General features: G+C 43.8%; 1 protein-coding gene across 1 annotated transcript; it reads left to right on the top strand.

The window, feature by feature from the left end:
- Nucleotides 1-11895: 11895 nt before the first annotated feature.
- Nucleotides 11896-26587, top strand: MRPS24 (mitochondrial ribosomal protein S24; the record flags this gene model as incomplete). The annotated part of the gene is made up of 4 exons (XM_082253678.1): nucleotides 11896-12066; nucleotides 15954-16010; nucleotides 17392-17503; nucleotides 26241-26587. 4 exons carry the CDS (start codon nucleotides 11896-11898, stop codon nucleotides 26522-26524), a joined length of 624 nt encoding a protein of 207 aa, XP_082109804.1. The 3' UTR covers nucleotides 26525-26587.
- Between the last annotated feature and the right edge of the window lie 638 nt (nucleotides 26588-27225).

Genomic DNA, 27225 nt, shown 5'->3' with positions numbered 1-27225 from the left:
CATGCCGCCAAAGGCACAATCACGCGCTGATTGGTTAGAGGGGGAGCAAGTCAGCGTGTCCACCGGACCCGATGTCCGCCGGCCACCTGCGATCGTTGCCGAGAAACACAGAATGGCGGTCTGCCTATGTAAACAAAGCAGAACGCCGTTCTGACAGGGAAGAAGACAGAGATCTTGTGTTCCTGCTTAGGAACACTGATATCTGTCTTCCCCCAGTCAATGCAACCCCGACACAGTTAGAATGCACTCCCAGGGAACACATTTAACCCTTTGATCACCCCTGATGTTAACCCCTTCCCTGCCAGTGTCATTAGTACAGTAACAGTGCATATTTTTGTTAGCACTGATCACTGTAATAATGTCACTGGTCACCAAAAAAGTGTCAAAAGGTTTAGTTAGGTGTTCGATTTGTCCACCGCAAAGTCGCAGTCCCACTATAAGTCGCTGATCGCTGCCATTACTAGTAAAAAAAAAAAAAAAAAATACATAAAAATATCCCATCATTTGTACATGCTTTAACTTTTGTGCAAACCAATCTATATCTGCTTATTGGGATTTTTTTTTACCAAAAATATATAATGGAATACATATTGGCCTAAAAGTATGAAGAATTTAGATTTTTTTAATTTTTTTTATTGGATATGTTTTATAGCAGAAAGTAAAAAAAAAAATTTTTTTTTCTAAATTGTTGCTTTTTTTTTTTGTTTATAGAAAAAAAAAGGTGATCAAATACCACCAAAAGAAAGCCCTATTTGTGGGAAAAAAAGGACATGAATTTTTCTTGGGTACAGTGTCGCACGACCACGCAATTGTCAGTTAACCACTTAAGCCCCGGAAGATTTTACCCCCTTCCTGACCAGGGGGTATTTTGCGATTCGGCACTGCGTGACTTTAACAGACAATTGCGCGGTCGTGCGACGCTGTACCTAAACGAATTTGGCGTCCTTTTTTTCCCACAAACAGAGCTTTCTTTTGGCGGTATTTGATCACCTGTGCGATTTTTTGATCACGCGCTATAAACAAAAAAAGAGCGTAAATTTTGCAAAAATAGCAATATTTTTCCCTTTTTTTTACATGAAATTCCCCCCAAAAAAATGTAAAAATCAAAATTTTTTAACATTTTCGGCCAATTTGTTTTATGCTACCTATGTTTGGTAAAAAAAAAATCGCAAAAAGCGTATTTTGATTGGTTTGCGCAAAAGTTATTGCGTTTACTAACTAAGGGAAAGATTTTTGTCATTTTTGTTGTTTTTTTTTTTTAACGCGTAATGGCGGCGATCTGCGATTTTTTTTGCGGTACTGCGACATTGCGGCGGACAGATCGGACCCTTGACTGACATTTTTGACACTTTTGGGGTTACCAGTGACATTTCTACAGTAATCAGTGCTATATATATGCACTGTTACTGTAAAAATACACTGGTAGTGAAGGGGTTAACTTTATTTGAGAGGGAGGGGCTGTGTGTGTCCCTAGGGGCGTGATTCTAACTGTGATTGGCTGTGGCTTCAGCTGTATGCAGAGTGATCAACGGATCTACATAGTAGATCCATATGATCATCTCTCATACAGAGGGGAGAATGACAGGCAGCTTGTTTACACAAGCTGCCTGACTTTCTCCCTCTCCCCCGCCAATCGCAGAGTGGCCGGCGGACATCGGGTCCGCCGGTCACACGCGCGGGGGGGGGGGTCCGTGACCACGCGGGAGCGCGCCCCTGGCGGCGCGCGCTCGCTCCCTAGACCCTCACAAGCTAGTGACGTAGCCCTACGTCACTTTGCCTGTGAGGGGCTGACCGCCGCCGTAGATAGTCGTGCGGCGGTCGGCAAGTGGTTAAAGCGGAGTTCCACCCTAGTTATACATTTTTTTATAAAAATACCCCCGGGACAGTCAGGGCTAGCACATTCCACAATGGCTAGCCTCTGATCTGTCCCGGGTTGCACTTACCTTTCAGGAGAAATACTTACCTTGAAATTGTCTTCTCCAGCGCTGCCATCTCGGGTGTGGGCAGCTTGAAGCCAGCGCGATCCTCTTCCGCGTCCTCTTCGGTCCTCTTCCTCCTTCTTCGGTCCCACGATGCACTGCACCGGCCCCGACGTCACTTCCAGGTCGCGCGCGTCATCCCTCCACAGCTTCTGGGCATGCCCAGAAGCTGTTTAGAAGGGAATGACGCGCGCGCCCCGGAACTGACGTCGGGGCCGGTGCAGGCGCAATGATTCCTGGGAGCGATGACGTTCAGCTCCCAGGAATCATTGCAAAAGCCAGGAAGTGACGAATCGCCGTGGTCGCCGAGGGGAGGAAGAAGGAAGTAAGGTGAGTATATTTTCTCTAAAAGGTAAGTGAAAAAAAAAAATAAAATTGCGATTATCCATTTGTTTTTCAGGTGACCGGGAGCGAGAAGATGGAGGTAAGTATAAATTTCGGGTGGAACTCCGCTTTAAAGTAACAATGCCATAGCGCAAAAAATGACCTGGTTATTAGGTGGTAAAACCTTCCGGGACTGCAGCGGTTAAAAAGGATCAAAGTGTTTACCAAGTAACTATAGAGCTGTTAGTTTAAGGCCCCTTTCACAGGGGGCGGGGATCGCTATGTTAATCCCAGCTGAGCAGGAGGATGACAGGTCTGTCCCCACTCACTGTGCAGACAGACCTGTCAGAGTCCAGCTCTCCTCTATTGGGAGATCTAATGAAAACAGACAGCCTGTCCATTTTCATCCGCTCCAACCCACTGGATGGATGGTAAACGTATCACCAGCTATCTGTTTTCAGTGGATCTTGTCGGATCGGATGCCAGGCAGGTGTCTGCTGACATCCGCCTCCCCATAGAGGTCAATGGGTGGCCCGATCGGGTCCGCCTGAAGAAGGGACAGCTGGACCCAATCGGTCTGATCATGTGAAAGGGGCCTAACTTCTATATCTGAGTTATTGTTGGAAAAAATATTTTAAGAAACAGTCAGCATGGATTAAGGAAAGAGAAGTTGTCAGGCAAATCTGCTTTCTTTTTATGAGGAGGTAAGTAAAACCTTGGACAGAGGCCATGGATGTAGTATACTTGGATTTTGCAATATTGTTTGACGCAGTTCCCCACACACGGCTAATGTGAAAGGTAAAGTCTACAGGCTTGCAAAAATCAGTTTGTAAATGGATAGAAAACTGGCTAAAAGACAGACTTCAGAGATTAGTGGTTAATGATTCTCACTCTGACTGGTCTAAGGTTATCAGGGGTGTACCCCAAGGTTCAGTGTTGGGACCCTTGCTTTTTAATACATTTATAATAGGGTCTGGGATTACAATTACCATTTCAGTCTTTGCAGATGACACCAAACTATGCAGCGGAATAACATCCTTACAGGATGTCTCCAATTTACAAGCTGACCTCAATGCACTGTTTCATTGGGCAACTATGTAGCAAATTACATTTAATGTTGATAAATGTAAAGTTATGCACTTGGGGCTAAGAATATGCATTAATCATACAAACTAGGAGGAGTACAACTAGGGGAATCCATAGCGAAGAAGGATCTGGGTGTTCTGGTCGATCATACACTTAATAATGGTATGCAATGCCAAGCTGCAGTTTCCAAAGCGAGCAAAATCCTTTCATGGTATCGACTCCAGAGAGAGATATAATTTTGCCCCTTTACAAATCATTAGTCTGGAATATGCAATCATCTGGAATATGCAGTTAAGTTTTGGGCACCAGTTCACAAAAAGGAATTTGGGAAACTGGAGAAAGAGCAGAGAAGAGCAACCAAACTGATAAGAGGCATGGAGGAGCTCAGCTATGAGAAAAGCTTAGCTATCCTGAAAAGAGGAGATTAAGGGGGGATATAATCAACATGTATAAATACATAAGGGGTCCAGATTGGTGATGAGTTATTCACTTTAGTGTCCATTCACACTAGTCCGACTTGTCAGGCGACTTGGTCAGCCTGACATGTCACGCACCCCCCGCGTCCCATAGTGTAGTACAGGAACGGTTCTAATAGGAGCGACACAAGTCGCTCCGACTTAGAAAAAGGGTCCTGTACTACTTCGGGGCGACCTGGAGCGACTTGCATAGACATTCATTTTATGAAGTCTGTGAAAGTCGTGCCGAAGTCGCGGTGCACGCGACTTCACAGGTCGCCCCGAAAGTCGTGCCGCTTCAGTGTGAACCGGCACTTAAGGTCATCACAGAGGTCAAGGGGGCACTCTTTCCATCTGGAGGAACGCAGATTAAATCTACAAATATGGAAAGGCTTCTTCACAGTAATAGCTGCAAAAATGTGGAATGGACTCCCTCAAGAGCTTGATCTGTCCAGCTAAGTATATTGCTTAAAAAAAGGCCTTGATTATTTCCTAAATATACATATTATGGATACTAACATTTCTAGGTAAAGTTGACCCAGAGAATATCCGATTGTCTCTTGGGTGATCAGGAACAATTTTTTCCCCTGTTGGAGTAAATTAGATCATGCTTTGCTGGGGTTTTTTTGCCTTCCTCTGGATCAACTGCGGGTATAGCATTGTGTATATGGGATTGTATGATTTTTTTTCCCTTTTATTAGTTGAACTAGATGGACTTTTGTCTTTATTTTTTCAACCGGACTTACTATGGTATATGACTGTTCAAATGATTGCTATTACAGTGGTCATTACTGTAACAAGCAATTTCAGTGTAAAAGAAAAAGAAAACCCTGATCACCCCACCAGAGTAGTACAGTGTTAGGCAGGCCATAGACGGAACAAATTTAAGAAACTCCCACAATTCCCCCATCAACACAGACAGTGCTGACAGGGGAATCCCTCCTGCCAAGCAATTTTCTGCTTCAGGTGGAGGGGCAGGGGAAGCCATCCCTGTAGGGAGAGGACAGTGATTATTACTAGCGGCTATAGCAGCTCCTAGCAATAATGGCAAGTAAATCCAGCAGGCTGGTTGTACCTAATTTGATTGATCAGCTTGGTACATTCAGTCTGCCCACACGCGGTTTGAATCTCGGGCAGTTCCTGCTGAACTGGCTGAGATTCTAATGGCACTTTTCCACTGCAAGTACCGGCTAGTACCGGCTCGGCTCTACTCGGCCCTGCTTGGCCCGGTTTGCTTTTCCACTGCGGTACCGCATGGTATAGTGTTGGAACGGTTCGGTACGGTACGGTATAGGTTTGCTTTTCCACTAAAGTAGTACTAAAGTTAAGTGGGTGGGATAACAACGGGGTGGGTGTGATTCTCTGACCAATCAGTGGCTAGTAGTGACTGCATGCAAAGGATTGTGGGATATGGTACCAGTTTGGTACCTGTTGGAACCACAATCGAGTAGGTACTGTTTTTTCAGAGCCGTACCGTACCGTACCGTTCGGTTCCATGCAGTGGAAAAGCAAACCTATACCGTACCGTACCGAACCGTTCCGACCCTATACCATGCGGTACCGCAGTGGAAAAGCACAAAAGCGGGCCGAACCGGTACGGTTCCATGCAGTGGAAAAGCGCCATAACTGTCTATGGTCTTACTGTGGTGACACTGAACTATTCTGATGACAGAATGTAAAAAAAAAAAAGAAAAAGAAAAATAATTCCAAATTTAATTTAAAAAAGTATACATTTTGGGGTTTTTACATATTGTCATTAGTCAGTATCCCTGATCACTACCACACCAGTGATATGATGACGTTGTACTGGTGACACAATGTCAAATTGTGGTGGGGGGGAAATATATTTTTTTAATTTTTTATTTTCCCAAAAAGTGTGACAAAAACGTACAACTTTTAAACACTTACCACGCCTTTTACTAAATACCTTGGGCTGTCTGCTTTCCAAAAAGGGGTAGTTTGGGGGTAGTTGTACTGTTCTGCCATTTTAGGGCCTTAAGAAATGAGCTAGGCCATCAGTACATCAGGATTGATCAATTTCCAAATATATGCACAATAGTTTGTAGACTTTATAACAGGGGTGCTCAACCTTTGAAAAGTGAGGACCACTTAAGTTATTTGGTATCCAGTAGTGGGCCACAATGTAACATAAATGAGCCCTTACTGTTCTGAGCCCCCTATATGGCCCCTTTCACACTGAGCGGAACCTGCTAGCTCATCAACTGTCTGCAGAGTAGAGCAGATCGGGCGGATGACAGGTCTGTGCCAACAGTCCGCTCTGCTTTATAGGCCCTCTGAGCCCAGGCGGATCTCCTTCAATTTTTTTTATTTTTTTAGCGAATTGGATTGGAGGTAGGCGGGTATAAAACGGAAACAAGTCAGTTTACATCCACCACTCCATGAATTGAGGGTCAGATCTGGTCTACCTGAAAAGCGGACCCAAGGTCTGCCTGAAAAACTGACAGGCGAATCGGATCAGATCGCCCGTGTGAAAGGGGCCATAGACTTTTAAGACCTTCAAGACACCTTTAAGACACCTTCAAGATATAATAGAAGTTTATGGCAAAGCGAATCCGTGTGAAAGCAGCCTAAGGCTGCTTTCACACTGATTCGCTTTGCCATAAACTTCTATTATATCTTGAAGGTGTCTTAAAGGTGTCTTGAAGGTCTTAAAAGTCTATGGCCCCTTTCACACGGGCGATCTGATCCGATTCGCCTGTCAGTTTTTCAGGCAGACCTGATCAGATGCACCATGCATCCCTATGGGGCAGCGGCTGTCAGCGGAGACATGTCCGCTGACACCCGCTGCTATCCGATCCTGTCAGTGAAATCCGGACGGATGGATACCCTATTTTCCATTCGTCCGGAGGATCGGATCGGATGAGAGGCGGTCCGTTCTCATCCGATCTCCCATAGAAGACAGCGGAGATCTGACAGCTCTGTCTCTGCACACAGAGCTGAGATGGAGCTGTCATCTGCCTGCTCAGCGGGGATCGTCGGATCGATACACCGCTGAGCAGAACGGACTCCGTCGGGCAGTGCACCCGTGTGAAAGGAGCCTAAAGCTCAGTGTAGGTAACCTGCAGGAAAACCACATGTAGACTGTTCTGCACCTGCGGATCAGTGTGGAAGCAGCCTACTAACCATTGAAAATCTTTGCCCATTGCAAAGCTCACATAATAAATATGGCCAGTGCTAAAACTATTATTTTCATAAAGTGACTTTTTATAATCTCTTTCCGCAGGCATCGCTGGCTGTTGGATTCCTGTCCAAGGCAGAGTGATGCCAAATGCACTCCTCCTGGGACAGGAGCCAGTGCTATAAAGGAAGCATCAGAGCTTATGTGGCTCCGGCTCCCTCCAGAGCCACTTGCTTCCTCCAGCACCAGCTACATCCACAACACTGATGCTCTGGGATGGTGAGCCAGCTGTGACGGTGGCGGGTATCAGACCCCTGGCCTTCTCATCCAACTCGTGACAAAAAAGACCAGGCAATCTCACACCCTGCCGTCACTTGCGTAACAATGCCAATCTCTGCTGCACCCGGCACACAGATTGTCCAACTTGCGGGACCACAATCTAGATGCCAGCAATTGTCACTGGGCTAATTAAACAATTAACCTTTTCTCTGCCACCACCTCTACGTTATAATGAGCCCAGAGGACGCTCATAATTTTAGAAGTACCAATTATGACTTTAGAATAACCATCCGTAACATGCGCTGTCACTGCAGACAGGAATGTCCAGGGGATTTATCCCAAACAGTAGCGCTCTTCAGGAGGCAGGTTCTTTGGGGTCAGTTTGCCTTTAAGAGCTTAGAGACAAAATTAAAACTTTTCAAAATAAGGTTCAATTATAAGAAAGGTTAAAATTGGTGCAAATAAATTATTTACAGAAAAATGGGTTACAAAGAAATAGAGACACAAATCAGCAATTTAAAAGAATAGATAAAGAATTAGAAATGGAAATACTTGCTTTCAAAAGTCCTGGGTGTTTCAGAGGCTGAACATGTGTGATTGGTTCTTCCCATCAGCGATGTTACTGCTTGATGTTAAAATTGAGAACTGCCAGCTCTATCAGCTTCTCTACTTTTCTCTGACCCCCAGGGGGGTGTCACCAGAAGTACTTGACCAATAAACACTGGGGCCATGGGCGGCCCCGGAAGCTTAGCGAAATGCCAAGACAAGTCCCGCTTAGACAGATTACTAACAGAATTCATATCTCAAAATATGTAATGGTTACATTCTTGAAACTGATATTTTATTGTACGGCAGTGAATTTCACATCTGTGGACACCAAACACAGGTTATCTCGTAATAACCTCTGACCCGTAAGGCATCTGACCGCTAGCTTGTCTTCCCTAGGAGCGAATGTGATCATGTTTGATCTTAATTTGATCGGAATTTTATGTGGCATTCAAATATATACTTTTTGTCAAGGTGTCATTGGGTATGGATTTGTGAGATGTAGGTGTTACATTTTAATTAACAACTGGGCTTGTGGAATTTACAAGGCAGCCTCCCTGGCCATCTGCTCAGACCTCTGTCTGCGTTTGAGATAAGATCTGCTCCTTTATGACCCGGCATCTGCCTGGGTCTGTTAAGATAAGGCTTCTTTGAGGCTTGCATACTAATTAGGATAAGGTGGGGGGCTAATTTATCTTGAGGGAGAGAGAGGGGGAGTACACATCTGCTGGCTACAGCTTTAAACGAAATGGTTGCCTGTGTCACTGGACAACATGGATGCCCGTGATGACAAGATGGTGTCCCAGCGCATGACACCATTACACCAGCAACCTGAAATCTGGGCTTATCGACCTGCCATGCCAGAGCAGGTGGTTGCGGGCAACATCAAAGAGCTCTGTGGGCCCCTGGTTGGGCACCCGTGCTCTATAACGTTCACATAGACTAAATAATATACACTGATTTGGGATATTTTTTACTACAGAAATGTAGCAGATTACATTTTGGCATGCATTTATGAAGAAAGATTATTTGTTTGGAAAATGTTATAACAGAAACAAAGAAAAATGTTTTGTTTTTTCAAAATGTTTGCATTTATATAGCAAAAAAAAAAAAAAAAAAACAGTGGTGATTAACCACTTGCCTATTGAGCACTTTTACCCCCTTCCTACCCAGGCCAATTTTCAGCTTTTAGCACTGTTACACTTTGAATGACAATTGCGCAATCATGCAATGCTGTACCCATATGAAATTTTTATCATTGTTTTCACACAAATAGAGCTTTCTTTTGGTGGTAATAAATTACCACTGGGTTTTTTTTTTGTTAAATAAATAAAAAAATACAGTTAATTTTGAAAAAAAAAAAAAAAAGAACAGGTCATTTTTATCCTTCACCGATGTGTGCTGATGACGCCCTCCCAGAACTGGCCAGCCACGCTGTAGCCGTCATTTGGCTATAACACGGTCGGCACGTGGTTAAATACCACCAAAAGAAAGCTTTGTGTAGAAATAAAACTGATATAAATTTTGTTTGGGTACAGTGTTGCATGACAAAGCAATTGCCAGGTAAAGTAGCGCAGTGCTAAAAAACAAAAATGGCCGCGAAGAGGGTAAAACCTTCCAGAGGTCAAGATTTTCCCCCGTTCATGACCAGGCCATTTTTTTGTGATACGGCACTGCATTATTTTAACTGATAATGGGGTGGTTGTATGACGCTGTACCCAAATAAAATTTCTGTCTTTTTTCCCCGCAAATAGAGCTTTCCTATGGTGGTATTTAATCACCTCTGCGGTTTTTATTTTTTGCACTATAAACAAAGAAAAAAGAGCAACAATTTTGAAAAAAAAAAAAAATGTTTTTTACTTAAAAAATGTAAAATGTTTTACTGTAAAACATTCTCAATAAAAAAAATGAAAAAAAAATCTAATTTCTTTATCAATTTAGGCCAATATGTATTTTGCTACAAATTTTTTTAGTATGGTAAAGTCCATTCAAATCCCAATAAGCGTATATTGATTGGTTTGTGCAAAATGTATCGAGTCTACAAACTATGGGATATTTTATTGGCATTATTCTTTTTTTTTTTTTACTAGTAATGGCGACGATCAGCGATTTTTGGCAGGACTGCGACATTGCAGCGGACAAATTGGACATTGACACTTTCTTGGGGACCAATGACACAAATACAGTGATCAGTGTTAAAAATATGCACTGTCACTGTACTGATATTGGCTAGGAAGGGGTTAAACTTCAGGGGCGATTAAAGGGTTAAATGTGTGCCTAGCTAGTTTGTTTGTGTACTGTGGGGGAGGGGCTTGTACTAGGGGAAGAAATGTAGGAACACAGGATCCATGCCTTCCCTAATGACAGAACGGCAATCTGCCTCGTTTACATCACCATCTGGCTCCCTTCCTAACGATTGGCGGCAGCCATTGAGTCTGCAGTACCTGCTGATCAGCTCCTGCTATGTAATATTACAGCAGGTCACCAGCGGCGTGCATGCGCCCCCCCCCCCCCCCCCCCAGTGCCGGGTCATGTACTAGGTATGTATTCCATTGCAGCAGTGTCACCCTGCCCCAGTAGAAGTACGTTATATTGGCAGTAAATGGTTAAGCTGGTGACTGAACTGAGCGGACTGTAAGGCCTCTTTCACACGGGCGGTCCGATCAGATCCGCCTGTCAGTTTTTTAGGCTGATCTGATCGGATCCTCCATGCAGCTCTATGGGGCAGCAGATGTCAGCGGAGACACCTCCGCTGACACCTGCTGCCACCCGTATCCGATCCTGTCCGTGAAATCTGGACGGATGGAAACTCTATTTTTCCATCCGTTCAGGTATTGGATCGGATGAGAGCGGACTGGCGGTCCGCTCTCATCCGATCCCCCATAGAGAGCAGCGGGAGCTGTGACACCTCCCTCTCGGCACTGCAAGCGGAGACGGAGCTGTCATCCGCCGGCTCAGCAGGGATCATGGATCGATCCCCGCTGAGCAGCACGGATCCGCCTACGGAGGCGGACCGTGTGAAAGAGCCCTATGTGTGAAAGGGGCTTAGCAGCGAACGTGTTTTTCGTTTGGTAAAGTCCATTCGTTGGAAAATTTTATGTTAAAAGTCGATGGAAATTTTTGAGTGCATCTAAACGGCATTCGTCATCGACTGTACAGAGAATTTGTCCTATGAATGTTTGTCTGTAAAATCTACTAGTGTATGGCCTGCATTTCTATCCATGTTCAGTCTTCGTCCCGGTTCACACTATTGCGATGGCGGGAACACTGCGAATATACAGCGTGTTCCTGCATCGCATCCGCAGCACAGGCAGCTCACACTGCCATATGCAATTCGCTGGGGGGTGTCAATTCAAAAGTTAGCGACCACCCCCAGATCAGATCGCATATCGCAGTGCGATCCGACAGCTGGCCTATGAATCGGATCGCACTAGTGTGAACCACCATGCGATCCGATTCTGCTGCTGACCAAAAAAAGGGTCCTTTGCGAGTTCACTGCGATTGCGGTGCGAATTCAGCCATACAAACTGTACAGCTGAATTCGCCCGCGCAGAGATTGCATGTGATTTTAGGAGCAGTGCGCTCGGAATCACATGCAATAGTGTGAACCGGCTCTTCAGGTCTATTATAAAGAGTCTTATCCCAGTAGCAGTCCTCTATGAGGAGCGGATGGTGGTTTGCTGGGGCAATGGTCACCATGGCGGACGGCGTAAAGAGAACCTCCCTAACTACAGCACTGACACCAATGACTTCTAAATCTTCCCAATTCTATTCAAAATTTAAATAAAAAGTTCTGACACCTCTATGGCAGTACTTACAGGTGGTGTCACACGGTGTTATAGCACTGAGGAGGAGCACAGGCCAGGCCTTTCCCCTCACATCTGACACTCACTGCTATCACACATGAGGTAAAAAACACAGACACCTCTATCCTATCCTCCTCTATCCTATCCTCCGCGTACACCTTACAAGTCTAATTCCGATAAGAAACACTTTTCAGCTTTTGGAGATCATTTTGGCGCCCTGCAAATTCTTTCTTCTGCGCCACACCATACGACACCCCTCCCCCCACCGGCCGCCTATCTAAATGCAGGTGTTCTGCCGAAAACTGCGGCTTGGCTGTGATTCGGTCATTCGCCCTGCAGATGTCGCTGTTCTCCCTCTACTACAAGGTCACACGTATGATGCCGCTCAGCAGGACTCGTTGGTAGGCTGGAAGATGGCGGCGTCCATCAGCAGTGCTGTGTGCCGATTGCAGGTAAACACGGAATGCCGGTCAGGTGTGGTGTAGCCTGTGTGGGGTTTTCTTTTATGTTTGCCTATTGTTTACTGTTGTAGTAGTCTTTTATATTGAGGTGGGAATAGAGCAATCTACTGAGAGATTCCCAAGCTACAAAGAGAACCAGTCATTGCAGCAGGTAGGCGAATGTTTTAAAGCCAAAAACTGTATTATATTGCAGCCTATTAAAGTAGTAGTCCAGTGTTCTGTTGAATAGTGCATCCCGTAGGATGATGCCTCTGACGAGCTCTGCGCAGTATGTAATGTCACTGGAGCGATGTCATGGGTGGAATACTACTGTTGTTGGGCAGATATTGGTGTGTTGCGTGAAAATTCCCTACCCCCGTCACTTCCTGTGCACGTACGTCATTCAACAGCTGAGCCGCTTCCCACTGCGCATGCTCACAGCTGCGGAGGGTAGGGAATTTTCACGGGGTAGTGTTTTTTTAACGTTCCACCACATCAGCTGTTGCCGCGCATACATGAAATCATCTCCGCTCCTACCCCTGTGACTTCCCTGATCTCGGCTCCAAAATGTAAAAGCGGCGGCGGGTCTATGAAAATATAAATCACGGAGCTGAGATCGCTGTGAGTTATATTTTCATAGACCCGCTGTCGCTTTTACATTTTGGAGCCGAGATCAGGGAAGTCAGAGGGGTTGCAGCAGAGATGATTTCATGTACCCGCGGCAACAGCTGATGCGGTGTAACGTTAAAAAACCCTACCCCGTGAAAATTCCCTACCCTCCGCAGCTATGAGCATGCGCAGTGGGAAGCGGCTCAGCTGTTCAATGACGTATGTGACAGGAAGTGACGGGGGTAGGGTTTTTTTTAATGTTACACCGGTGTTCCGTGAAAAAAACATACCCGTGAGAAAACCATACCCTCGTCACTTCCGGTGCACCTACGGAGGGTATGGATTTCTCACGGTAGTTACATTTGCGGCGGTTACATTAAAACAGCTCCTCTGCAACATACATCATCTGCGCTCCTTCCCCTGTCACTTCCCTGATCTCGGGTAATAAATATAAAAGCGGATCACGGAGCCGCGATCGCCATCATTTACATCTCATACACCCGCCGCCGCTTTTATATTTATTAGGCGAGATCAGGGAAGTGACAGCGATAGGAGAGGAGATGATTGATGTTGCAGCCGAACTGTTTTAATGTACCCGCCGCAAGTATAACATTACACACAGTGCCGTGTCAAATTCTTTGATGTTCAATTAGGTATCCGGGGCTCTGAGCATGCGCACTGCTGCGCTGCTCAGCTGTTTCACACAGGAAGTGACGAGGGTATGGTTTCTTCACGGGGTATGGTTTTTTAACGTTACACCGGATTCCTTTGCTCAAGGCTTGTGCATGCTCAGAGCAAGGCAGAATTTGACAATTAGATTCTCCCTCTGCGCTTTTCAGATCGTTGGATATTGGCTCTGGTGATCTGCACATGCGCAGTGTTGACGTCATGCCAGTTGATTAGTAGATCAGCGGGAGTGACGTTACATGCTGCACATGCACTGATCATTGGAGCCATTATCTGATGGGATGCACTGCTCAATAGAATACCGATCTAAGCTTAAACCTGCTCTCACCCCTGCCTATCAGTGCAGTGCCCACCAGTGCTGCCAATCACCCCCGCTCTGAGCCCTGTGCTGGCTAGCATGTAGAGGAGAGATGTGTATACTTAACTAATTTAACCACTTAAGCCCCAGAAGATTTTACCCCCTTCCTGACCAGGGGGTATTTTGCGATTCGGCACTGCGTGACTTTAACGGACAATTGCGCGGTCGTGCGACGCTGTACCTAAACGAATTTGACTTCCTTTTTTCCCACAAACAGAGCCCATGATCATGCGCTATAAACAAAAAAAGAGCGTCAATTTTGCAAAAATAACAATATTTATCACATTTTTTTATATGAAATTCCCCCAAAAAATGTAAAAAAATCAATTTTTTTAACATTTTCGGACAATTTGTTTTATGCTACATATGTTTGGTAAAAAAAATAGCAAAAAGCGTATTTTGATTGGTTTGCGCAAAAGTTATCGCGTTTACTAACAAAGGGAAAGATTTTTGTCTTAACGCGTAATGTCGGCGATCTGCGATTTTTATTTTTTTTGCGTCATTGCGGCGGATAGATCGGACCCTTGACTGACATTTTTGACACTTTTGGGGTTACCAGTGACATTTCTACAGTAATCAGTGCTATACATATGCACTGTTACTGTAAAATTACACTGGCAGTGAAGGGGTTAACTTTATTTGAGGGAGGGGTGGTGTGTGTCCCTAGGGGCGTGATTCTAACTGTGATTGGCTGTGGCTTGAGGTGTAGGAACAATGATCAACGGTCCTACATAGTAGAACCGTATGATCATTGTTTCTACACAGGGGAGAATGGCAGGCGGCTTGTTTACACTAGCCACCTGCCTTTCTCCCTCTCCACCGACGATCGCCGAGTGACCGGCGAACATCGGGTCCGCCGGTCACACGCACGGGGGGGGGGGTCCGTGACCGCGCGGGAGCGCGCCCGCTCCCCAGAGCCTCACAGGCTAGCGACGTAGACCTACGTCGCTCTGCCTGTGAGGGGCTGACTGCCGCAGTAAATATACTGTGAGCAGTCGGCAAGTAGTTAAAGTGGAGCTCCACCCAAAAGGAAAAGCTCCGCTTGTTCGCAAATCCCCTCTGCCACATTTGACACTTTTTGCGGGGGGATCAGGTACCTGGTTTTGACAAGTACCTGCTCCCACTTCCTGGTAAGATTGCTGCTGCAAACTCTACATATTTCTGGCCCCTCTTCCACCCCCCTACTGTCTTCGGGGACACGCACAGGTCCCAGAAGACAGCAGGATCAATTGAAAGATCAGCTCAGGTGCGAACATCGCTGGATCCCTTGAAGGGTAATTGTCCTTGTAATTGTATTAAAAGTCAGCAGCTAAAGTATTTGTTGCTGCTGACTTTTCTTTTTTTTTTTAGGTTTTTTTTTGCCCAGACGAGCTCCTCATTAAGGGGGCTCTGGTCCGGTCACGTGAAGTGTTATATATTTTTTTTTTTTTTAATGGTTTTTGTTTATGCAGCTAAATGCTGTGCACCAAAACTGATCATTGTGAAAGGTCCATAGCATTCAATACTGCAATGACTAGATCCATGTAAATTACTTCTCTGTGCTCAGCAAGTTATACGTCCATGTACATGAGTGCTTGCATTTTAAAATAGACTACAGGTTCATCCTAATGTGTTTGTGTTTATCTAATTACCATATTTCTGTCCTATTAGGTGACTAGAATGTGAAAAGAAAAGAATAACTGAAACTTTAGCCCTGTATCAGGCATGTGTTTCCCCCATTGCAGCATATCTTTATAGCCACTGACTGCAAAGCATCATAAAACATCCTTAGGTTGTAAGACAAGTCCATTAGCTCTCTTAAAGTGGGAGTAAACTCCTTTTGTTGAATTTTTTTTTTTCCCATATGGGTAAGCCTATAATAAGGCTTATCTATAGGTACAGTAAATATCTCCTAAAGGTGCACAGTATAAGAGATATTTAATTTAGAACCAGCCAGTGACGTTACTGGCACATGCGCTCTGAAGGAACAGCATAACTGGGCCCTTCATTAAGAGCCCTGTGTCATAAACAGTGACTCCTGTGCACATGTGACATCATCGCAGCATGCCCTTTCATACCGCCGATGCCTGCGAAGATGAACGCGCTGCCAGCGCGTCACTGGAGGGCTTGGTTTTCAGGTAAGTCTGTCATAATGTGCTTGTATACTGTGCCCAATTTTTTTTTTTTTTTTTTTTTTTTTTTTTTTTTTTGTGTGGTTTACTACCACCCTACTGTTCTTAGTCCTTACAATTTTTTTTGGTTTCAGGTTTTACCTAGATACTGTCAAATTCGTGCCATTCAGACAACTTCTATATGTCTAAAGGTAAGTTGCCCATTGTAAACTGTTGTTTTCCATTTTGGTATCCTCCAGAGACACTATAGGCTTAATTTACAAAGCTTTAATTAAAGCAGGACAATACCCTCTAATACATGACAGCCAGGGAGCTGCTGCCATCTTGGCCTCAGTTTGATCTGCAGTTGCCATGCTGCTGCACATGTGGACAGGTATAGCACCGGCTGTTTGAAGGCTCGACAGTTTGGTTGAGGGCAAGAGCAAATTGATCTCATTCACAGCATGTCTTGAATTTAAAAGAGAAATGCAGAAATCTAAAAAAACAATACTCCCCTAGATGGTTGCAACATGTATCTGTTGCTGCAGCTATCCCCCACTGGCTCTACACAGAGAACTGAGTGATCAAAGACCGCTAATCAGTTCTTGGTCTTGAGTGACTCACTTAGCTTTGTTTCCATGTCCTATGCACGAAAACATAAAACTGGGGTGCAAAAAAATGTCAGCAAGTGCCCTGGACTGTGCAATGCTATTGTACAGAGCTGCCCCGAACCTCCTCTTCTGCGTGCGCCACTATAGCAGTCCACTTGCTTTGGGGGCGCACATGCAGGGTCACTCCCAAGCTGGGCTGTGGGAGATTGGGAGAAGAGGAGAAAACCTGCAGCTGCACGGCTGGATTGATATAGGAGCCAGGTAAGTGTTTTTTGGGGGGGGGGGGGGTCAGTCCTGCAAAACTTAAGTCTGCAGGTACAAAAACTTTTTTTTTTTTTTTTTTCAATAAACACACACTTGCCTGTTACAAGGATCCAGTGCCTTCCTCACCCAGGCCGGTTTTTGGGACCCCAGCATCGGCATGTTGACTGTGGGTAGCCAGCTGTGACTCCTTGCAGCTTCACACCCAGCTGCCCACTACACATGTGCAAGACGCTTTGGGCTTTGTGGATGGTCCCACAGCTCTCTGAGACCTGTAACACATCCCAAAAGGTTGTGGGCAGGGAGGGGGGGAGCCAAGCGGAAGTGGCAGCGGGTATCTGTCAAAAACTAGGTACCACCCTTCCAAAAAATATATTTCACATATGGCAGCGGAGGAAGAGCAGAACCTCCCCTTGTGGGTGAAGTTCTGCTTTAATGCAGAGAATGCATTACGATAAAAAAACATTAGCCTTTAGAACCACTTTAAGCATTTTATTTGACGGAGATACGCCAGTTAGGCTTCATGTTGAAATTCACTAAAAATAGCATATTGTTGGGGGGGGGGGGGGGGGACTTGTTTTATAAAATCTTCCTAGTTGGAGCGCAGAAGAATCTACAGAATTATAGGTCTGCTTTTTGAGCTCTGGTATAAATGGCTTTCTTTCAAATCTTCACAAAGTCACAGGTGATTGTATATATTATTAATGTATCTTGTCCTCAGAACCGGGCAGCACGTGTGCGTGTAAGTAAAGGTGACAAGCCTGTGACCTATGAAGAAGCCCACGCTCCACACTTTATTGCCCATAGGAAAGGATGGCTGTCTCAACACTCAAGTAAGAACTGTTTAACATCAGTATTCATTACAAATCTGAACTGTGCCTTTCCTTTTGAGTATTGTAGCATATTGCCGAGATATAGCTACTTGATAAAGCATGAAGGCTAAACTTTGGTGAAATTGTAACTACAATTTTAAAATTCTTCAAGGTTGTGTATATTTTTTGTTTTTTGTGACGCACACATGTAAAAAGAAGAGACGTTAACTTACGGTGGCGTGGGTTTTAAAAATGCCCTTGATCTGCTCCCTAGCCACTGCAGGTATTTTGATCAGTCAAGGAGAAACAGTTGTTTCCCCTGCCACATGCAGTGGTTCCTCCTGACAGCTTGTAGGGAGAAACCACTTTGTACAGTGGGGGGTAGCAGGTATTCATACACTCAGAAGTGTTAAATGCCTGCAGCAGCCATGGAGCAGCATTTTGTGACACAAGCCACCAGACGGTAAATATAGTGCCTCTTCCTTTTACAGGTATGTCTTTGCTGGTTTGACCATTTAGCGATAGTCACTTTAAGATCTATAGGATTTTACGTATAAATTAATGAAAGATGTTAAAGGAAAACCTGTTATAAAATGAGTAGGCTACCATCACTGATGGTATATAGGAATTTTGGCTGCTATACTGTACTGGCAGTGATCAGTGACTTGGTGGGACTGTGATAGGGTGGCAGGCAGTGTAGCGCTAACTGACACTGGTTGGCATGGTCACTAACTGACACTGATGTTGCTAATACAGTGAAAAGGTGATAATACTTTACACTGACACTGTACTAATGACACTGGCTGGGAAGGCGTGAACATCTAGGACCAATCAAAGGGTTAATTGTGTGCCTAGTAATGTGTGCTGCTTTTACTTTCTGATCTGGCTATTATTTCTACTTGCTTTAGGGAGAAGAAACAGCCAGATAACTGTTCTATGTTCACACAGATCTGTGTGTGATTGTACACAGCCAGTCAGCAGGTTTCAGCTTAAATCTGTGGCTAAACTCATGCTGTATCCAATCACAGCACCGGTTGGAAGAAGGCCAGTAGCGTACATGTACGTGACTGTACCTGTCGCCTGCTTGTAGTATATTTACTGTGAGCGGTTGGCAGGTAGTAATCATCGCTGTTCAGCAGTCATATTTTCCAGGTCTCTCCTGTCTGCAGAGTAAGTTCTAAGGGAGGCGTTTCTAGTGCTCCGATTGGTGCTGTAACAGTCGCATGACAATAAAAAAGCTTTCAGGATAGAGAATTAAAATAAATGATGGCAACAGCCTGTTAAAAGTTTCATATACATCTGTATTTCAAAAATGTTACTGCGAAAAAAAGAAAAAACATGTTGTTGGCAGAAATTGAGTTGACTGACAATAGCGTTCATTTTTTTATTTTTTTTCACAATGTAAAGAAACCTGGAGGAGGTTCTGCCAATCACCCCTCTAGCCAGTGTCTATGGTGTGTATGTGCTGGGATTACCAGGGAGGTGAAGCCTCCATTAATCAGCACCTTATATCCCACCCCATAGTGATTAGAAATAGGAGGACATGGGGGGGGGGAGTTTTACCACTGTGTATACACCTTTTTTATGTGTGACTTGGAGCGGCACAAAAAAATCATTAAGTCTCGATTCAACCCCTCCCCTCCTCGTGATCTAATTCCGGCATTTCCACGATTCATACAGTACATAGCCGTTTACACACACACACACACACACACACACACACACACATATATATGACCCTAGAGAATAAAATGGCAGTCGTTGCAATTTTGTAACACTGTATTTGCGCAGCAGTCTTTCCTATGAAATTCTTTAGAAAAAACTAAACTGTAAAGTTATATATATATTTTTTTTTTTATAATGTGAAAGATGTAATGGCAAGAATCGTGAGAGAATCATGATCTTTATTCTAAGCAAAAAATATTGATTTTTTTTTTTTCATCCGGAATTGTGCAGCTCTATTGTGACTCTAGTCGTGTGGGCTAAGATATGCTCATGTTGGATAGTCCCATATGTGCCACGTGCTAGTCATGTGGGCTGCACAGATAACAAAAAGGAGGAAATGAACAGCTTGGGGAACTGAAGCATGCTCAGTAGATGTCAACAGCTGGTCTAGACAGTCTCAGGCAGCAGAGGGGACACAGCCAAGGGGGGACTGGGAACAGCAGGATCAACCAGGATTGTTAAAGTCTACAGAAAACAATGTCATGGATCACTGAGTGAAAACACAATATGATATAGCTTGTATTGCCATTTTTGTGATTTTGGTTTAATGACCTTTTAAAGCGGAAGTAAACCTATAGATTTAACAGTTTAATAAAACAGTTACATTTCCAACACGTGCCAGGAATGTAACTCTCATTGGTTGTGCTCTCAACCAAACTTTCAAACCATTGACACCAAACTGATCACGTGCAGTATCATGGCAGTTGAGGATCAAACGGAAGCTAAGACGGCGGCTTCTTTGGCTGAAAAAGATAGAGGGGTTCGCTTCCACTTTAAGGCTGCTCTTCAGGTCCAAGAAGAAGCCGAATTCTTTATCTTTAGATGACTCCATGTGTAGAGACTTAAAATGACAACTAGAAGTTATTTGGTTTATTAGGAAAATATTGTGATTTCTGTACAGTGGAAAGATCTGTAACCGATAGGGTTCTTTCACACGGTCCGCCTCCGTAGGCGGATCCGTGCTGCTCAGTGGGGATTGATCCGCGATCCCCGCTGAGCCGGCGGATGACAGCTCCGTCTCTGCTTGCAGTGCGGAGAGGGAGATGTCACAGCCCCTGCTGCTCTCTATGGGGAATTGGATGACAGCGGTCTGCCTGTCCTCTCTCATCCGATCCCCAGGACGGATGGAAAATAGGGTTTCCGTCCGGATTTCACGGACAGGATCGGATGCAGATGTCAGCGGACATGTCACCGCTGACATCCGCTGCTCCATAGGGCTGAATGGGGCATCCGATCAGATCCGCCTAAAAAAACTGACAGGATCTGATCGGAACGCCCGTGTGAAAGAGCCCATAATCTATTTGACTTGCAGTATTCCGTGAAGAAAATATTTTACTTTCAAAATGATTGTGGGAGGCTGCAATGTTCAAGTGAAACTTTTTTTATTCTTGGCTAGAGCAGGGGTTCTTAAACTTTTTAATTCAAAGACCTAATTAAGTAAATTGTTACTGTACCAGGACTCGGGAAGAGAATTATTAAAGTGATACTAGTCCTAGTGTTTTTTTTTTTTTTTTTTGTTTTTTTTTTGTTAATAACAAACATGTTCTATTTACCGGCTGCTCCTCTTCTCGGGTAACTTTTCAGTGCTCCTGTTCTCTTTCTATGGGGGGAACCAAACTAAGCCACAGCTCCCGGGTGTCCATTTTTATGTTCATAATTAGCAGGCTAAATATTTGTTTGTTCACCTGCTTTCACTCTTTTGATAACCGAATCCCTCTTTTTTAGGACAATTTAAAAAAAGGTAAAATTAGCATTTAAAATGTTTGTAGTTTCAATAAATAGGTAGGCTGAGGCATTAAAATGTATACAATCTGGTTAAAAGGAAGGTTAGGATGGTTACAGACTGCACTGCATGTCCTTCAAATGACAGCTGGAATCTAGCAGAATTATCTCCCTTCATTGACCCAATGAAGCTGATTTCCAGCAAGTCTTATCCAATTAAATCTGCGTGGTTCGTGGATACATCATTCTACACTACCTTCGTTTTTTTTTTTTTTTTTTTTTCACTGCTGCAGTAAAATGCGTCATAGATAGGCCTGAATAGAACAGCTCCACCTTCTGGTTGAACTATAAATGCTGCTGTTGTCCAGTAACTCCTAAAGATAGCTATTTGCCTTTCCTGATGGCATTCTGTTTTTATCATTATAAGGCGTGTCCTTTTAAGGCGTTTAGAAGGTTCTATATGAATGATTTAACACTTCCTGAACAGGCAAGGCAAAATAGTTCAATCTTCCTGTACATTGTTTTCAAAGTTTCTTCTTTATTGTAGCACTAAGGCCCCTTTCACACTTATGCTACACGATTTTTGACGCGACTTTGCCGCGATTTTGAGCAATGGCTCAGGGCTATATACCTCAAAACGCACTAAAATCGTGCCAAAGTAGTGAAGGAACTACTTTGAAGTTGGTCGACTTCAAAATGCACTGATATGAATGGGGCTCATTGAAAATAATGGAAAACGACTTGTCATGTGATTTTTGCGGGACAAGTCGCACTAGTGTGAAAGGGGCCTAAGAGGCTGTACATTGTTTGTTTTTACACCCAACACCAACAGAGCGCTTTTTGCCAAGGCAGTTTATGGCTTCAGCACTTCAGGTCATTTTGCCAGAGCAAGCATGCAGCCAGTGATGTTGTAACTCTCCTTGGTTTGTAGTTTAACCGCTTGCCGACTGCTCACAGTATATTTACTGCTGCAGTCAGCCCTTCACAGGCAGAGCGACGTAGGTCTACGTCGCTAGCCTGTGAGGCTCTGGGGAGCGAGCGCGCGCCGCCGGAGGCGCGGTCACGGACCCCCGCTTGTGACCGGCGGACCCGATGTCCGCCGGTCACTCGGCGATCGTCGGGGGAGAGGGAGAAAGGCAGGCGGCTAGTGTAAACAAGCCGCCTGTCATTCTCCCCTGTGTAGGAACAATGATCATACGGTTCTACTATGTAGGACCGTTGATCATTGTTCCTACAGCTCAAGCCACAGCCAATCACAGTTAGAATCACGCCCCTAGGGACACACACAGCTCCTCCCTCTCAAAGTTAACCTCTTCACTGCCAGTGTATTTTTACAGTAACAGTGCATATGTATAGCACTGATTGCTGTAGAAATGTCACTGGTAACCCCAAAAGTGTCAAAAAAATGTCAGTCAAGGGTCCGATCTGTCCGCCGCTATGTCGCAGTACCGCAAAAAAATCGCAGATCGCCGCCATTACACGTTAAAAAAAAAAAAATGACAAAAATCTTTCCCTTTGTTAGTAAACGCGATAACTTTTGCGCAAACCAATCAAAATACGCTTTTTGCGTTTTTTTTTTTTTTCTTTTTTTTTTTTTGGGGGGGGGGGGGGGATTTCATATAAAAAGAATGTGAAAAATATTATTGTTTTTTGCAAAATTGTCGCTCTTCTTTTTTGTTTATAGCGCATGATCAAAAAATCGCACAGGTGATCAAATAGCACCAAAAGAAAGCTCTGTTTGTGGGGAAAAAAGGACGTCAAATTCGTTTAGGTACAGCGTCGCACGATCGCGCAATGGTCTGTTAAAGTCACGCAGTGCCGAATCGCAAAATACCCCCTGGTCAGGAAGGGGGTAAAATCTTCCGGGGCTTAAGTGGTTAAAGATTAGAGACCCAGAAGGCAATGCCACTGGATTAGCAGGGCAGTTAGGCAGCTCCCATCCAATTCTTCTCAAATTGCACATTGCCTATGTGTTACTCTCAATACTTGTTCAAGGAATAGGGGGGGGGGGGGGTAGCAGTTGTTTGTGATTGAGCTTCATGGATTTTCAGGGTGCTGATTGACACAAAATATATGCATGCAGGCAACTCTTAAGTCCCTGCTTTTAAAACGTGCACTGTACTGAAAATATGGAGGCTGCCACGGATGACCTCTGTTTTTGAAAATGCTACTTGCATGGCTGTGACACTGATCCAGTAGAGCTGCACAATTCTGGCTAAAATGAAAATCGTGATTTTTTTTTTTTTTTTTTTTTGTGCTTAGAATAAAGATCACGATTCTCGGCGTAACATCATCTTTTACATTATTTAAAAAATTGGGCTAACTTTACTGTTTTTTTTTTTTTTTTTTTTTTTCCCACAAAAACTGCGTTTGAAAGACTTCTGCGCAAATACAGAGTGACATAAAAGATTGCAACGATCGCCATTTTATTCACTAGGGTCTCTGCTGAAAAAAATATATAATCTTTGGGGGTTCTAAGTAATTTTCTAGCAAAAAAATACAGATTTTTAACTTGTAAGCAGCAATTGTCAGAAAAAGGCTTAGTCTTGAAGAGGTTAAACTGCTCTCCCTTACAGTCGGAAGTGACACTGACATGGTACCAATATACAGGTGAAGACCTTTTATGTTGCTGTAATCTGCTGTTTGTTCTGGGTAAATATTTAAAGTACTAAATTAAGAGACAATTGGTTAACTCTATTTAGCAGATGGTCCGCAATGGAAACCGCCACAACTGGGTAGTGACAGGTTTGCTCTTAGTTGTTAACTGTCAATACACATCAGTGGTTTCCTCTCCTAAAGAGATTTAGCTGTGAAAGCTGTGCCAAGAAACAACAAGCAAGGGACTATTCACCAATATTACCTGTGGTGCCATTGTAGCTGTACTGTCTCGGGGGGGGGCCGGGGGGGCCCGTCTTGGTTGAAGCAGAACTTTGCTTCCTCATGTCCGAACTGTCCCCCTAAATGTTTATGGATTAAATGTTTTAGAAGCAATAGGGGAGATGCAATGTTTTTCATCCAAGGTGCCTTTGGGGTTCTTTGGGAGTGCCTTGGCAAAATCCAAAAAATTGCCTAAAATTTTTAACAAGCCAGCAGATGGGATTAGGTCTCCCTTTTTGTAACACAAAGCCACACATTTTAATTGTGCAGCGTTACAACCTTGAACACCATGCCGGAAAGCTGCTGGCATTCTAACAACTGCTGATGTCAAGGTTAATGAGGACATTGGGCACCTGAAGTCATTCTTGTTTGTCCCTCCCCTGTCAGCATTTAGCTAAATGAGAGAAATGCAGGAATACTTTTACTTTATAAAAAATAAATAAAAAATCACCTCCATGGTTGGGTGTTTTTATGTGTGTCGATGCTGCTGCATTATGTAAAACTATTTGTAATGGACCCCCCAATACTTCGACCAAGTATTTCCGTCTTGGGTCTCCCGAATCCCACGTGATGCAGTGACTATGGCCCCCAATCCCCCCCCCCCCCCCCCAAACGTCAGCCTAAGTTTGATGAAGGGTAAAACAAAGACTCATTATTCAACAACTCACTTCCAATATATACAGTCTTAGGTGCTTGATTACATCCTATGCAAATGTATTGTATACAGAACATAATTAACATACCTGGCTATCTGGACAGAAAAGGTGAATGGCACTGCAGGCTCAGACAGGATTAGCATTATCATAATTGACTCAACAAACCACAAGCCCAAAACATAGCCGAATACGCATTCCTAGAAGTGTGAACACACACCACCGCTAAACGGATGAAAGCAGAAGACATAGGCTCGCAGACTGCCCGTCTCCGTTTTCAACACACCTTATTCTAAGTGTCAAACTTCCCCACAGTAGATAATATAGCTGAGTCTTATGTCGTTAGCATCTGTTTAGTCTCTGATTGTGTGAAGTCCTTTTGTTGTAATAGGCAGCTTAGGCCCAAAGTCTGTGTCTCTTGGGTTGACATGAACTTGAATTCAAAGTAACAGTACTCCAAGGGTCCCCCAGCATACACAGCTGTGCTCCCCCCCTACAAGCCAGGGCCCGTAGTCCGTGTGCAGGAGGCTGGCCTCCACACTCTTCCAGTAGCCCATGGCGAACGTCCCAGCAAATGGGCATTCGTCACACTATTTTAGTTTTTTTTTTTTTTTTTTTTACATTTTAGAATGCCTTAAGATTTGTGCATGGTTTTAAAGGGTACCTTGACTGATAAAGGGTTGAGAAACACCAGTCTACAGAATAGGCAAAGCAGGGAGAACCTTTCACTGCAGGAGGCAGAAGTAAGCAGCACATAAGTCTTAAGCCTCGTACACACAATCAGATTATCGGATGAATATTCCTCCTTTTTTTTTTTTTTTTTTTTTTTTTTTTTTTTTTTTTCATGCCAATATATCAAAAGTGAGGAGGTTACTCAACATACAAAAATTTTCATAGGACAGAATACAACTTCAGAAGTGATGTAATGTGTTGAATTGTTTCTATGTATTCTTGTGTTTCCAAGCGTGCGTAGTCACGCTCTTAAGATTTTCTTCTGACAAAAACTGTACTAATTAAACCGAAATCGGACATGTTCAGGTACCTAAAAAATGTTATAGCCTGCACCTTCAGTTTTTTGTCGTCCAAAAAGTCTGAATTGGCTATACTAACAATCAGAAAATTGGCAGTTCGTTCGTCATACGAAATTTTACTTCCAGTTTTTCTTACTGTGTGTCTGGCCTTAATAGTTAAAAACACCGTGTTTTAAAGTTGGCCTTAAATGGTTGGATTTCAATTGGTTTCTGATGAACCAGCTGTAATTTGAGCAGTCGGTGGCCTTGTCGGCACTTGCCTGTCTGACATTCCTTGATGCAAAAATTGAAAGAATCTGGTGAATAATTGTCAACTGAACTGTTTGTCTGACAGTGCCCACTGTCTTCTCCCAGCTGGAGGTTTCAGCTGTCAGACTACAGTAGCATCAGTGGGAGTCGGATGGAGAAATCGGTTTAAATTTTTGTCTTTAAGGTCAGCCCACGGGTTGAAAGATAATGTCTTAGTGTGTGGCCAGCTTTAGATTAACACTACAGATGCAAAGCTATGAGGACCAAGGCACAGGATTGCCTACCCATAGGTCCAGTCACATGACAGGAAGTGCACTATTTTCAGAAGAAATAAGTCAAGAGATACATTTTTCCATTGTTCTCTTTTGGGCACAATTTATATTTCTAGACGTTTCTTTATGAAATTACAAATCAAATTTTTTTTATTTTTTTCCAGCTCCAATTTGATGAATGGAGCCCATTTTTTAACCTGTTACTTTTTTTTTTTTTTTCTTTTCCCAGGTAACTTGGATGGTGAAGAGGACGCTGCAGGGCGTACTATAGAAGATATCTACATTAGAAAATTCATGTATGGCACATTCCATGGCTGTCTGGCTAATGAGATTTTGATCAAGAGACGAGCCAATGTTATAGTGATCTGTGCTATCATTATCCGAAAATTTGCTCCGCATAAGCTCTATTTTCTAACTGGCTACACTGAGACATTGCTGTCTTACTTGTACAAATGTCCAGTAAGGCTTGAAATACAAACTGTAGAAGATAAAGTATTTTACAAATGGTTGTAATTATACCCTTAAGAGGGAATTTTCCCTGTCTGAGTGATCAGCACTTATGGATGATCATTTGTCCAAAATTATAAAACCTGTGTAAATAAATATTTTTTTTTTGTAGCCCTGCCTGTTTGAGTTGTGTTGAGTTTTGCTATAAGTGTGTGTGTATAATTAAAATATATATAATCTCAGTACAGACCAAAAGTTTGGAGACACCTTCTCATTCAAAGAGTTTTCTTTTCATGACTATGAAAATTGTAGAGTCACACTTCAAGAGGTAGTCACCCGAAATGGTTTTCACTTAAGTACAGGAAAACGAGTGGCCATCATTTACTTTAAGAAATGAAGGTCAGTCAGTCCGAAAAATTGGGAAAACTTTGAAAGTGTCCCCAAGTGCAGTCACAAAAAACATCAAGCGCTACAAAGAAACTGGATCACATGCAGACTGCCCCAGGAAAGGAAGACCAAGAGTCACCTCTGCTGCGGAGGATAAGTTCATCCGAGTCACCAGCCTCAGAAATTGCAGGTTAATAGTAGCTCAGATTAGAGACCAGGTCAATGGCACACGGAGTTCTAGCAGCAGACACATCTCTAGAACAACTGTTAAGAGGAGACTGTGTGAATCAGGCCTTCATGGTAGAATATCTGCTAGGAAACCACTGCTAAAGAATGGCAACAAGCAGAAGAGACTTGTTTGGGCTAAAGAACACAAGGAA

Source organism: Pelophylax lessonae, assembly GCF_965119305.1.
Source record: "Pelophylax lessonae genome assembly, chromosome: 4".
Taxonomy (NCBI): Eukaryota; Metazoa; Chordata; class Amphibia; order Anura; family Ranidae; genus Pelophylax; species Pelophylax lessonae.
The sequence above is the reverse complement of the archived record's forward strand: the minus strand, read 5'-3'. Positions and strand labels throughout refer to the sequence as shown.